At 40.3% G+C, this 14,913-nt stretch overlaps 1 protein-coding gene across 1 annotated transcript in view; it reads right to left on the minus strand.

Annotated features, from left to right (window-relative positions):
• DCHS2 (dachsous cadherin-related 2) overlaps positions 1–14,573 on the minus strand; it is a 77,531-nt gene extending 62,958 nt beyond the window's left edge. Inside the window, 3 exon segments of the mRNA XM_074589717.1 lie at positions 2,152–2,383; positions 14,330–14,545; positions 14,547–14,573. Coding sequence (XP_074445818.1) covers positions 2,152–2,383; positions 14,330–14,545; positions 14,547–14,573 — 475 coding nt within the window.
• Between the last annotated feature and the right edge of the window lie 340 nt (positions 14,574–14,913).

Here is a 14,913-nt window from a genome sequence, read left to right on the forward strand (position 1 = left end):
GATCAGAAAACCAAAGACCAAAACTGTAATATAATCTTGATTGGCTTATGGGTTTGGAGATCCACCTCCAGAAGAATTCCTATTTCTTGCCATACTTGTCCATTGCCCTCTGCTCACAAAATGCAGCCCACATTACTAGATAAAAAAAGTCCCTCACATAACCTCCAGAGAGACACATCTAAATTGGGCCAGATATCAGAGCATATGAAGATAGCTTAAGCACAATGAAAACTGGAAAATGTCACTTGCCTAACAAGAAGTAGAGGAGGAAGAGCTTCTTCCTCTGAATACTAAACAGCTTTTGCCTCTATTTAACCTGCAAAGATTGCAAAACACCTGTGCGACAAGTTGGCAATTTTAATGTTTATTTTGTTTATAATGTTTATTTTTGCCAAGAGTCTAAAAATCATTCTGCTCACCAGTGACTAAGCATAAGCGCTATTGTAGGTAGACGTGGAAGAATATAAAAGGAAAAAGTGTATTTTTCAGGAAAAAACCCAACACACACCATTAATATTAATAAGTTAAAATTAGACACAGTCACACCTTGTGAATTACCCAGGAGATCTGATTAAGTGCAATCAGATTCCAAGCACTATAATGCTGGGAATAGTGTCTCTGACCTAAATGCTCTTCTCATCATGAAATGTCAGCAATAACGACCTCAAGCAGCTTTACCCTGAATTTGGTCTGCCTTTGATAAAATACCATGATAGATCTGCAAGATAATAATAACTTATAAACTTACATGGTCTTCATGATTAAGCATGACATTTTTCCTATACAACGTGCCAAAACTGGAAAAAAGGGCCAAAAGGTCACAATCTGAGGAAGAAGCCTTTCAAAAGAGAGGACTGCTGCAAAGCCAGTGCTGCTAGCGTGATCCACAGGGGCTCTCTCTGACAAGCCTGCTGGGGCAGCTTTAAAATGACTAGTTAAATACCTGTGGAGATCCAGCTCGCTAATTATTGATTGACCTATATATTTCTGGCATCAGTTATGCCCCAGAGAATCTGATTTGACAAGCAGTTAAAAGTCCACAGTTAAATAAATTCTGAAATAGCCAAGACAAGCAGACTGACTTCCTAAGAAGATTAGTTTTTTCTGTTCATCAGAATATTTTGGAGACCTTCTGAGAAAGTGAAAATAGTCACCATTTTGAAAGAATAGAGCCTTGCAACATTTCATATGCCAAACAGCTAATATATACACACGTACAACAGCCCCAAAAATTCTTAAAACATATAAAACAACCCCCTGAGCCATGACCATCACGAAGCAAACTGTTGATCAGGATACACTCATATGCAAGGCTGGCTCTCAAGTACAATCGTAGCTGCAATTTAGTTAACCGCTCCCTTAAAGGCAGCATGGACATTTGTAAACACACTGCTCATGTTCTTTCCAGTTGATGTTGATAACTATTTTAAAGTTAGAAAGCAGACTATAGGGGCTGCTTTGTGGCCATGGGAAAAGTAATTCAACCTGTGAGATTCAACCTGTCTTCGAAAAAATTCACCCAGATTTGCCTTTGCCATAATTGTTTTCTTGCTCTCATCGTCACTCCTTCATTGAACCTCTCACCAGAAACCAAGACAGAGTCACATCAGGAAGTAAAAGGCAGAAAAAGACACTTGCAAAGCTAATCATTGAGTCAAACTGGGAGGCAGCTGGATATTATAAGACTGCAAGCAGAATGGGGACTTATTCTAGCACTGTGTGGGGAAAGAAGATTAGGACAGAAACAAAGAGATGAAATGAAAGGACAAGCATCTTGAAGGGTCTTCTATTGCTCCTCAAGTGTAAGACCTAAACATTTCAGGAATTCAGATATTATTATAAAAAATAATGCTTTGATTATTTCTTACAATGATGAATAGGTTTATGGCTGACAATAGTGGATAAGTGGCATACTGCTTGTCCTGTATTGCACTGGAAACATAGTACATATGTTTCCCATTCTCCTTTTTATTTCAGTGAATGCAAAGGTTTCATGTTAAACCTAAATCCTCCATCTTCCTCGAGAATTATTTTCCAGCAGAATCTAAGTCTTAACTGAATGACATGACTCCAAATAAAAAAAAGCATCATCAAGGCAAAGATACATGTTGTATAATTATAGCCTTTCTGAATCATAGACTCATACAGTACCTGTGGATGTATCCACTGTGAAAAAAGAAGAAAATTCTCCCGGGACCAGTTCATATGTGACAACGCCATATATTCCCGAATCTCTGTCTGTGGCAACAACATTGATGATCTCTGTTCCTGGCTGTGTGTGACTGCTGATGCTTGTCACATACACGGCTTGTTCAAAAACAGGTTGATTATCGTTAATATCTTCTATCTCGATGCGAACAAAAGCTTGGGCACTCAGCCCACCCTGTTGGATAAATCAGAAAGATCAAAACAAAATACCAGGTCAATTTTAAAAGTGTACACAATAGAATGATGCACATCGAGCTCCAGCTCATTATTAGGAAAAAGAACAAGCTACAACAATAGTGAGCAATGAAAATATCTGGTAAAAATGACTTACGGTATCTGTAATACCCCAAAATGCTGCATTTAGGCAAACTACATGTTCAGAACAACTCCAGTATACTGACTGAGTACACAAAGAAGTTCAGCTTCTTACAACAGTGAGACCTGAACACAAAGTTATTTTTGTTAATACTAACGAGAACTATACACGTCAAATCCTCACTAGTCTAACCTCACTGTTTTTACTATAATCCCCTACACAGCACTTATTCCTTCACAGATGAAAGTCAGGGTTTTCTGCCTGAGAAACATATGCCCCTCAGGTGACTGTGGTGCTCCAGTAAAGTGGGAATAACTTCTTTCTGTTTATGAGTCTTTCAGATTTAAAAAGGGTCACCATCATAACAGCGAATATGAGGCTTTTTCAACTATTGATTAGGTACATAGACTGAAAGCAAAGCAGTGCAGGACAGCCAAAAGCTGACCTGTCAGACTCCTACCAGCAAGACCTATCCTCAATTTAGTACCCTGGCAGGTTTAAGTAGTTCTGCTGATACAGACTGTGTGTGTCTATACATATACATATTTGTGTATACGTGTGTGTGTATATATATATCTATATGTATGCACACGTGCTTGTCTACATCCCCACACCTTCACTTTGTGTACACAGAGACAGAACAATACCAAATTTGACTGAAGCATGTAGCTGAAACAATTTATTAATGTAAAATTCGGAACTGATTACATAAAATTATTTGTGATTTTGAGGGAAAGAGGTCTCGCTATGCTTTCTAGGGGGCTTGGCTCAACTTCTCTGCTCTTGTTTCTTTTCCCTACAGAAAGAGATGGGAAAAGAGCCAGGCCTTGGTTGCAACTTCGGCACCTCTTTGCGACCCCAGCCCAGCTGCTGCGCTGCTCTCCACACAGTTCAAGCTCCTGCTACAGGTGCCCACAAAGAGCCCACTGAAATACCAGGTGGGCAGCCACAGGATCACATTTAGCCCTGCTCTGCAGTGAAACCGGAGAAGCAAGGAGCAACTGCACTCTGGCTTATCAAACCACACTACAGCAAAATCATGCTTTTCCATGGCAAAGCACTGAATTTTGTGACAATCTGGAAAAAATACAATACTGTGCGTGCTGAGGCGCAGACCCCACAGGGCCCTGAGTGAAACAAATGGCAATTTACTTCTCAGAGGCATTACCTTGTGCTTCCTGTGGACTCCATCAGTTTGGAGGGGTCCATATTTCCAAGGCTATTTTACAACTGTAACAACTACAGGCACTTTTATAAGAAAGCAGTTCCACCTGGAACTAACGCATAGCTAACAGTGAATGCTGGCACACTGATGTGTACAGCGGAGGCACAAAGCGGCACATGTATATATAGCCTGCACATGCTGTATGCAGTACACTAAGATACAGACTATGGAAGAATCCCGTGCTCTTCAAAGTCACACTGAGAGCACTGTGCTTGCACCAATTAGTCACTTAATAAAACTGCTGACACAGATCTGATGTTGGTGCCTACAAATGACAAGCTATGCTGAGCAAGTCCAAACTTAATTTTGCAGTCACAGTAGCTATGATACAAAAAAAAACCCAAAAACAACCTAGGTTGCATATTTCTGCAACCTAATTGTTCATGTCAATTATTTTTAAACCTGACCTTCATGAAACTCTACAACAATTTAGACTGGATACTGCTCCATTAGAGTTGCCTTGCAGCATAACAATCTCCCCTAGAGCTATTTTTGAAGGTTTGCCGCTCATATCTTGAGGGTCTAACTTACTTTTGGGCAAAAATACTATCTGTATTCTCGCCAACATTTTCATAGGTTTTTTAGCTTTGTTCTGTTTTGGTTTTTTTCATCCATGCAGTAGTATTACCTCTGTTGGGTATCAGTGACATTCCCATGAAAGCTCAAGTATGTGGAAAATTAAGATGATCTTGTGCATCACGTGTCTATTTTTCACCCGCAGACTAGGGGATCTGGCCCCCTAGCGTGCTTGGGTTTTCTTCCAAAGAAAATAAGGCATGGTATGCTTCCAGGGCTCACACTGCTGTGGAGGTAGCCAGCAGCCAGGACAGCCAGGACATGCGCCTGGGGACCAGAACTGTGAAGGGTACTAGGTTAACACCAGCCTCAACTACTGAGACAATCATGAAATCCTGTGCTGATATGGGGAAGTGGGGATGTGCAGAGCTAGTGGGCTCTCTGACAACACCCCAACGCCACTTCAGGGTGAGCCCCTTCCCCAACACCTTGATTTCCACAGGCAGGAAATCCTTGCACAGGAGCTAAAAGGGGAGCCCTACATGCACTGTCAGAAGATGCTCTGTGGCTCCACAGCTTTCAGGTACTTTAGGACAGGAATCGGAAACATTTTTAAGGGAAGAGGGCCGAGAAAGAAGTGAGGTCAAGAATAAAAAGCATCTAAAAAGAGGCAAAGTTTGGAACAGCATGAAACCAAGCTACAAAAACTCACGAGAACTTGTGTTTAACTGCTTCTTCCAAGTTTCATTATTGCTAAGCAGACATTAAAAAAAAAAACACCACTCTCCAGCCCATTTGTATTTATCCTATGGAGTTACGTAAAGACTGTAAAGTCTTTGGAAATGGATTAATTCTAAGTATATGGGGGAAGCAAGTTGGAAACCTACTAACTATCTAATCTCTCAGAAGACCGACCAAATTTTATGATGGAGACAGATCCTTCTTTTCCTGAAGAAGCAAGGTATCCCCTCACATGAGTAAAGTACGATATTAACTTATTAACTTATGATATTAACTGGTATGTTCCAGTTCTTTCTCTATGAAAATTTTTAAGTATCATCCCAGGTGAGAAGGAACAAACTACTTCTCTTTCTAACCACAAGAATATAGTTCATCAACTCAGAGGCAAGCACGACCTAGTAGATCTTCCAAAATATGAAGGCTGATTTAAACGAGTCTGTTACTGACAAAAAATTACACTTGTCAAAACATGTTACAAGCAACAGAAAGCCACAGTTGTTCATTTTGAACAAATGTTAAAGTATTTTTAGCTATTATCGTGCTGTTTGATGCAACACAAGTCACAATTACAACAGCTGCTTTGTCAGAATCCTGAGAGTTGTGTCTCCCATGGAACAAAAAGGGGACACAAGAAATTACCACCAAGTCAAAATAACCGCAAGTAATATTTTCTTTACTTTGGCAGGACCAAATTTGTGTAAAAATATAAATCTATTAGTACACCTCTTCATCATGTCTCAAAAAAAAAAAAATTTCCTGCCTTTGGCAGGAGAAACTCTTTAGCTTAATAAGCAGAAATGGTGCTACTTCAAATAGCTGTATTTCTTCATCTTGATGCTGTAAAATGCTTAAGAATACATCAAGATTTCCATGAACAGCCTCCAACGTTTTTGTCAGTGAATTGTGCTGTCAAATTTTTATTACAAACTAAACTGTGATATACAGATATACAGGATCTCTGACATGAAGACTTTTTTTTTTTGGTGTTAAACCTAAAAGATATGTTGCCTTGAAGTTGCAATACTGTAAAAATGGAGCGACGCCATGATTTCAAAAGCCTTAACTTCTTCAGAAGCTTTGCCTGTGAGTGTTGAGCTCTTACCTCCACATTTCAATGGCTTCAGTGTAAAAGACAAAGAAAGTTAGGCAGCAGTGTGGTTTACTAAAAAGCAAGAGATGAAGAACAATATTTTTCCATGCAGAAAGGCAGTAAGAGAGTCACTAGAGTTTCAGTATTATTAGAAGTTCTTCAGAAGCTAAATAAATACCAACCTACATAACTGGCAGAGTTTTCATGCTTAATGAATGGCTCTGTTACCTGTTTAAAGATGAACAGTAACATAAAAGGTGCTAATGTCATACTCTACATTGACAGACAATTTCATAATTTGCTGCAAGTGATGTAAATTGAAAGAGTTCAGAATACACTATAAATTCCCCCAAAAAATGTATCATTGCACTTCAGCCTTGAAGCCCAAGCCTGGTGTCTTCTTTCCATGATAAAACTTCCACTTAACAATCTCATCACGTCAAATTGGGAGTTATGCCTGTTTAATTTTTTGTTGTTTTTTAAGAGGAAACACACCTTCATGAAAGAAAAAATACTGTTACTATGCAGGTGAACTGCTTACATACTTGTCCCTCAGTATGTCAGAGCTCCTAAGCAACAGACCTTGAAAGTCATTACATGCAGTTACATACAAAATACATGGTTTTGAAGAATCCCAGGTGTAGCATCAGAGTCAATACTAGGAGGCAGCTTTAGCCAAGTGTTCTGTGACAGCGAGGTTGGTTTATCCACAATGCCTAAAGCTAAAGCTCAGTCTGTTTTTAATTTTTTGCATATGTGCACTTTAATTGTCTATGCAAACATTCTCAAAGCATTTAAGTTGAATTTTGAAAGACTGCTGCTTCCTAACAAGAAGTGGTAACACCCATCTGTGTAAGGAAGCACATAATCCCAAGTAAACTCAGTAAGCGATAATTTGAGCATACAGTACAGATGTGATCACAATCCTCTACATAACTGTACCTTCATATTTAGCAGATGCACTTGTATATGCAATTAGATGAGACTTATAATCTACTTTAAAGCACTGTATTTAAAATTCTTAGGTTTTTATTTTAGTTTCTACAAGTGCATCTGATTTTGAAGTAGTTTTCAGCATACAAAAACACTGATTTTTTTTTTTTTTTAAAAAAAGCAACCTCCAGAAAAGGATAAAAAGACTTAAGACTCAAAGATAGACATCTAGAAAAGATGGCAATTAAAAGTCTTATTACCTTAATACTAATCAACTGGCAATGAAAAGAAGCATCCTTTTTTCTTTTATAGGGAATGCTAGGTCTTCAGTTTTTCAGCTGCTGCATAATCATTGCAAAAGGTTCAATAAACCATTGTCAGGCTGTTTCACTCAAGCAAAACTGCCTGCATTGCAGGTCTGCAGACCACCTCCCTGCTGTCAAAAGCACTTTCATACTGTGCTACACAGAACAACCTCAGTCACAACAAATACCCCCTAAGCCCTTACAGCACTCACAAGATCTTCTGAGCACTGTGAACCTGAGTAGTGGACATGCCCCGTAGCCTGCACATACAAAAGTAACTCTGCCACTGTGTTGCTGTCCACCAGCAGCTTCTAACAAGAGGACAAGGAAAGAGCAACCCAGATTAGCAGATGAACATACACGGTAGTGTCCCTCCGTGCTGCGTGCCCAGGTCAGGTAGTCAGATCTGCCCGAGAGCTGTGGGGCTCTATGCCCCCACTCTCCAGAGACAAGGCAGGCTGCATGCTCTTCTGCTTCTCTCCATCATTCTCTGACAGAAATTATTTCCATGGGTTTTGTCCTATGACATGGATGTCCTTTTCCTTGGAGAAATTATGGCCCAAAATCAGCAGATCTTAGTCCAGGCAAAGGCTAACAAATGGGCAGGGGGAAGAGAGAATCATAGAATGGTTTGGGTTGGAAGGGACCCTGAAGGTCGTCTAGTTCCAACCTCCCTGCCATGGGCAGGGACACCTCCCACAGGCAGGGACACCTCCCACTAGACCAGGTTGCTCAAAGCCCCATCCAGCCTGGCCTTGAACACTTCCAGGGATGGGACATCCACAGCTCCTCTGGGCAACCTGTTCCACTGCCTCACCACCCTTACAGTAAAGAATTTCTTCCTAATATTCAATCTAAATCTACCATCTTTCAATTTGAAACCGTTATCCCTTGCCCTATCATTACACTCCCTGATAAAGAGTCCCTCTCTATCCTTGCTGTAGGCCCTCTTTAGGTACTGGAAGGGGCTATAAGGTCTCATCAGAGCCTTCTCTTCTCCAGACTGAACAACCACAACTCTCTCAGCTTGTCCTTATAGCATAGGTGCTCCAGCTCTCCGATCGTCTTCGTGGCCCTCTGCTGGACCCGTTCCAACAGGTCCATGTCCTTGTGCTGAGGACTCCAGAGCTGCACACAATACTCCAGGTGGGGTCTCACGAGAGAGGAGTAGAGGGGCAGAATCACCTCCCTCGACCTGCTGGCCACACTTCTTTTGATGCAGTCCAGGATGCAGCTGCAGCAGGTTTCTGGGCTGCAAGTGTGCATTGCCAGCTCATGTTGAGCTTCTCGTCCACCAGAAGCACTGGTGGAATGAGTCCCACAGTTGGGGTGCTGTGATGGAGGGCTAAAGGCTGTTCAGGCAGGGCAGGTGAGCTGGAGGCATCACACTATATGTAAGAGGTTTGATTGCACAGCCCTTACAGTTAGTGACAATGTGGGTGAGGATTAGGGAGATGGAAGACAAAGGAGATGTTGTAGTGGGTGTCTACTACTGATTACCCAACCAGGATATAAGCACAGATGAGTTATTCTAGAGGCAATTAGGAGAAATTTCTAGATCAGTAGCTGTGGTCCTTATGGGAGATTTCAACTTCCCAGGCATCAACTGGGAATATCATGCTGCTGTGATGAGCAGGTCTTGGAAATTCCTGAAGTCTGTAGGAGGTACTTAGTGAGCCAACTAGGAAAGATGCCCTCCTATTGTAGGTGGTTGTCTTGGCCACAGTGATCATGAAATGGTTGAGTTTAAATTTTGCAGTGTAACAAGAAAAAAAGGACAGCAGAGTTGCTACCCCAGACTTCAGGAGAGCAAACTTTAAGCTGTTCAGAGACCTATTTAGCAGAGTACCAGGGGAATCTGTTTTTGAGGGCTCAGGAGTCCACAAGTACTGTTCAGTCTTTAAGAACCACTTTTTAGAAGCACAATTCCACTGTGTTGTTAAGTCAAGCAGGCAGGGCAGAGCAGCAGCTTGGCTGAATAGGGAAATCCTCATCGAGCTCAAGAGGAAAAAGAAATTGTATGATCTCTGGAAGCAAGATCAGGCTTCGCAGGAAGATTACAGAGCTCTGGTTCATATATGCAGCAAGACGACATGAAAGGCCAAAGCTCAATTAGAGTTGAAACTGGCCAGTGCTGTTTCAGATAACACAAAGGGCTTTTTTAAGTATGTTAATAGCAAGAGGAGATCTAAAGAAAATATTGGACTCATACTGATCAAAGATGGTCATATGACTAATAGGGATGAAGAAGAAGTTGAGGCATTCCATGCATTTTTTCCCTCAGTCTTCATGCTGATCTCTTCTCCCTGGTATCCAGTGATAGGATGCGTGGGAATGGTTCAAAGGTGTGCCAGGGGAGGTTTAGACTGGACAAGGATGAATCTCCAAAGGTCCCTTCCAACCCCTACCATTCTGTGATTCTGTGATTAGGAAGCATTTCTTTAGCAAGAGGGTGGTCAAACACTGGAACAGGCTTCCTAGAGAGGCGGTCAATGCCCAAGCCTGTCAGTGTTTAAGAGGCATTTGGACAATGCCCTTAACAACAAGCTTTAATTTTTGGTCACCCCTGAATTGGTCAGGCAGTTAGACTAGAAGATCGTTGTAGGTCCCTTCCAACTGAAATAGTCTATTCTATGCTAACAGTACAGTGGGCATGGCTTTCTTGGGCCAACAAGTTAGGATGAAAGACACGTACCCTGAAGTATTTTCAGCCCTGACAACATCTAAAAGCTGTGACTAGTCCAGAATAAAAAAGAAACTCAACTAAAAAGCTCCATCCTTCCCTTCTCACTCACAATGTACCCAGGGAAAAAAAAAGCAAAAAAAAAAAAAAAAGCTGTGGAGCATGAACACATTGAGAAGGTACCTGAAGCACTACATGCTAGTGAATCCTGGGATATGCCAAAACCAGAGCCTACCAGAGGGAAACTGGGGAAAAACAGGCAAAATGACAAAAAGGCACTGGGGCACAGATTTTCAAACCAACCCACCAAAATGCCTCCCACCACCATTCAATGGCAGCCTTCAAATCCTACCATAGTACTCAGGAACCTCACTTGGAGAAAACAAAACAAAGGCAGTCCATTCTGCAAAGGGAAAAGACAAAAAAAACCCAAACCACAAACCCAAACCTCTAGACTCTCAGTAGGGCGTACAGATGTGGCATGGCACTCCTGTCCCCTCCCTTAGTTGCGGGGGACAAGGAGTGGTAGAACATCTTGCCTGTGCTCTTCAATTTTCGAAACTTCTTGCCGCACTGATGAAGAGCGATGGTATGCTGGTACATGCACTGCATTACCCACAGAGATGTTTGTGGCTGGAATTGGTCTATGCCTGGTAGCAGCTCTCACAATCATAGGTTATCCGATCTTTCCCACCTTCTGAAGAAAACTCTTCCCAGCTGGGCCAGCTCTTCCCAGAGTCAAGGTCGGACACTCCTGAATGCCTCTCATTGTGCACCCACCTCAAGATTGTGCAACTCAGATTTTGGCTTTGAAGGCCAGACAACTGTTGCCTGTAAGCAGACAGTACAGATGCCCCAAGACAGAATTTAAATTAATATTATTCCAATTAAATTTCTCTGGATTGTGGCAGGTTTGTTTTTTTTTTTTTTTTTTTTTTTTTTAAACAGCTGCAGGCATCACTGTTCAATTGGTTGAAAGAGAGGGAGATGATGGGCATCATAAAAAACACGAATTAACAAAAAGATTGAATTATGCATGACACATAGCAACAAAATTTGCCACTGTACAGCAGCAAAAATGCGTGTTGTTAAAAAAAAGTGTTTCCTGTATGAAAACGAATTCACGTTAAGACCCTTTAAGGAAGAGGTACACAAAACAAGCATAAGGGAAGCATAAATTTACATATGTAGTAGTCTGGAGACCCCCCCAAGCAAACAGGGAAAAACACACAACAGAGCATCCATTTCAATCACGTTGTGAAAGCAAACAAAAAAGCAAACCAGAAGAAATAAAACATACTAAACTCAGTTTGAACATATTCAAAACAAAAAAAAAAGTAGTAATTTTGTCCCTTATACTGCTTTTGTGAACTTGCAAATACGTCTATTAGAATTCCTGTTTTTCCATATTTTCCTCTTTGCAAGACAATTTCACAGTATGCCTCATCTAAATATCTCAAGCATTTGTGAAGGTACTCCAAGCAACATACCTTCATCTGATTTTCTTCCTTTTTTTTTTTTCCAGAGAGAGAAAAAAAATTATATTTTTAACATCATTATAAGAAATTTCATCTGACTGTAAATTCAAAGACACCCTGAGCCTACTGAAACTCTCTCTGATCTGTCACAAGTGCAGGAATACAGCTGTTGTGACTAAGAGTGCAGTTTGAACAGGGGGTGTCCCAGGCAGAGCTGGCATATGAATCACAGGAGGGTCACCCTCACTACTGGAGCAGCTCTCAGTCTGCCACAGACAGAGACCCCAGGAGAGGGCTAGACACACATGCTGTGGGATTCAATGCAAACATTCTATAAACATTCTATAAACCTAGCTACATGATTTCTTTTCATATAAAAGCATTTCAAGGAGTACCACCAAATACGTTATGTGAAGTAAGTGACTTTGGGACCAAAATCAGTACTGCCAGCTGAAAAGGCTAACACTATGATCAGCCACTTAATTAGCAAGAGTGCTCCCACGGGATGTTTATTTAACACCACTTTAACAGAATCTGTTTTCCACTTGCCTCTTGTATGCAGTTTCAGTTCTCCCATTACGCTTTCTACACAATGCATAAAAGACATGACCAACAAGCTCCAAAACTATGTAATGGAGTAGGCACGAACAGGTGGAGGAAACTGAGAGTTTTGCTGTAAGATAAACTGAGCACCACCTGGAAAATGCTTTATTTTCCTCCTCACTTCTAATTAACATTGTTATTTTCTTTCCTTTTCATCTCTCTCCCTCCCCTTTGTTAACAGTGACCCTTCACTCTTCCTCTGTCTTTTCTGCATGTGCTTCTCCCCCTGATCACAGCCCCCACTTTGAACCTCACACCTAACATCTTTGATCCATCAAAACCAGCAGCTGTATGCCAGGAGATAAAATATCCTATTGCAATTCTGCTGTAAAGGTAGATAGTGGCTCAACATAAGTTCAGATATACTGAAAATTCTGAAAATCTAATATTGAATTTAGGTGCTTTAATATTTAGGTGTCAGACAGCTAATTTTTAGGAGAGAAATCAATAGGATCTAAAAAGTGCTGAGTTCCAGTAAGATCAAGTCCTGCCTGTCACAGACAAGGCAATCAAAAATTGAATCCCCCTTCCCATTATTGAACTTCTGAAAACACAAGGTTCCTAAATGAAGATAAATGACCGACTGATTTAAAAATGAAATAATCTATAGTTTCAACGCATCGGCTGTTTTTCTTTAACTTTTGACATAAGATTTATCACTAGAACAATAATTTCACCAAAGAATGCATCAAGCTTTTTTCATATAAACCTATTTCCTTTCACGTTTTCAAAATAATCTTGTGGACCAGTCTGGATATCTGAGAAACTTGTCAGAATTTCACTCCTATTGTCCAGCTCTCAACTTCACCTTTATTAATAAGGCTAATCTTGATATTCCAGATACATGTATGTGTTCTTTACATTTATACAGCTTCAAACTGCGCATATGAGAGAGGAAAAAAAAAAAGTAGTGATGAACTATAGCAAAATGCTTAATTTTCTGCTATTATACGTTGTAATACTGACTGCTTTATTCTTCGAGGTTTGGAAATCTGTACTCAGGTGTATGCCATAAAATTTTGCCAAGAAAGGAATTTAAGACAGAAATCACAAACCAGAGAAATTCCAAAATGGGCACATAGACTTATGTCTGCTGAAAGATGACAGACACTATCCTAACTGAAAGACTTACATTCTTAAGTTATTAGGCATTCAAATACGATAGAGTCAGGAAACAAACATACAATCAAAAACAAAACAAAAAAACCCCAACATTCTCATCTAATTGTTTCTCCTCAAAAGAAATCTATGGAGAAGAAAAGGCATACTGCTAAAGGCACTATTAATAGAAGAGAATGCTTCTGTAGCTTCTGAAATAAACACTGAATAGTGATACCTAAAGCTAAAGAAAAGAAGCAGATGGATTCCTTAACTATTACACACATATCCAAATTCAATGGTATACAAATATACTCTCAACCCCTACATATTCAAAATGCAACAATTAATGCCAAGCATCATCTGCAGCTATTTAAGTTCATCTACTCATGAATATGGAAATCATAGTTCAAGTTTCTTCAGTGTACCTAACAAAAAGCAGACATTTTAATGAAAAATCCAGTATTTCTAGTACAACTGTCTTTTTTAAGTTATATTAGACATGCTTAGCACAATATCTTAAATGCAAGCTTAATATCCAAAGTACGAAATTAAGACTGAAATTAAATTATTCCAAGCTACGCAATGTTTCTCAGCTCAAATTGTGCTGAAAATGTGACCTGAATAACATGAATCTCTAAGTTTAAACAAGTGTCCTCATGTTAGTTAAGGACAAAGATGATCCGAGGGCTGGAGCACCTCTCCTACGAAGACAGGCTGAGAGAGCTGGGGTCGTTCAGCCTGGAGAAGAGAAGGCTCCAGGGAGACTTTACAGTGACCTTCCAGTACCTGAAGGGGACCTATAAGAAAGCTGGTGACCTGGAGTACACCAGTTCCAAGAGTGGGGGGGGGAAATCAGCAGGGACTAACACGTCCTAAAAATGGTTTTCAACAACTCATTTAGGAGTGATTTTCATTTTCACAGTGAATTTTATCAATTTGGGTCAGAATTTATGCTTTGAAGTATTACCTTCTGCCCTCTGTGTGGGTAAGAAATTTTATTCAAAATCACGCAATTTTCACATACTCCATACTCCTTTAAAAGTATACAGTACATCCAAATTTGCATATTGTATTTGCAGTTTGTATACAGTACATTCACAAATCTGGCAATATGGAAGGGCAAAACTTACCCCATCTGTAGCTTTTACTAAGAGATCATAAGTGGTTGGATCTCCTTCTCTGTCGATGTCTTGAGACACACAGATCTGACCAGTACGTGGGTCAATCTGGAAGGCTTTGGATTTTTCATAATAATGGAATCCATCATAGAGAAAATACTCAATTTCACCAAACTGGTCAGCATCTGCATCTGTTGCCTTGACCTGCAGAGAAACAACAGAGATAAAAAATGAAGCCAGCGAAACTATTGCTCATTCATTCAAAAATCATGGATACTTTGTTTTAAAGATACTTGTTTGTGTTATAAAAGCAAATGTGCATACACACAATAAATACAACCACACTCTGCTACCTAAGCTGTCTGTCTGAAGTTTGTAAAATGACAACTCAGCTACTGACAGTGTAATTACTGCAACAAGCATCTAAGATCAATTAGAACTGTCTGCAACATTACTTGTTCATCTGTCAATAATTACCTCAATCAAGTGGACCTCCTGTGACTGGAAAAGCCATACACATTCAGCCAAGTTAGCAGGCCATACCTTAAGCTACTTTCCCCTCGTGTTATTTTACCAGTGGAGGTAGGTCTTATGAA

Source organism: Larus michahellis, chromosome 5, assembly GCF_964199755.1.
Source record: "Larus michahellis chromosome 5, bLarMic1.1, whole genome shotgun sequence".
Classification (NCBI taxonomy): domain Eukaryota; kingdom Metazoa; phylum Chordata; class Aves; order Charadriiformes; family Laridae; genus Larus; species Larus michahellis.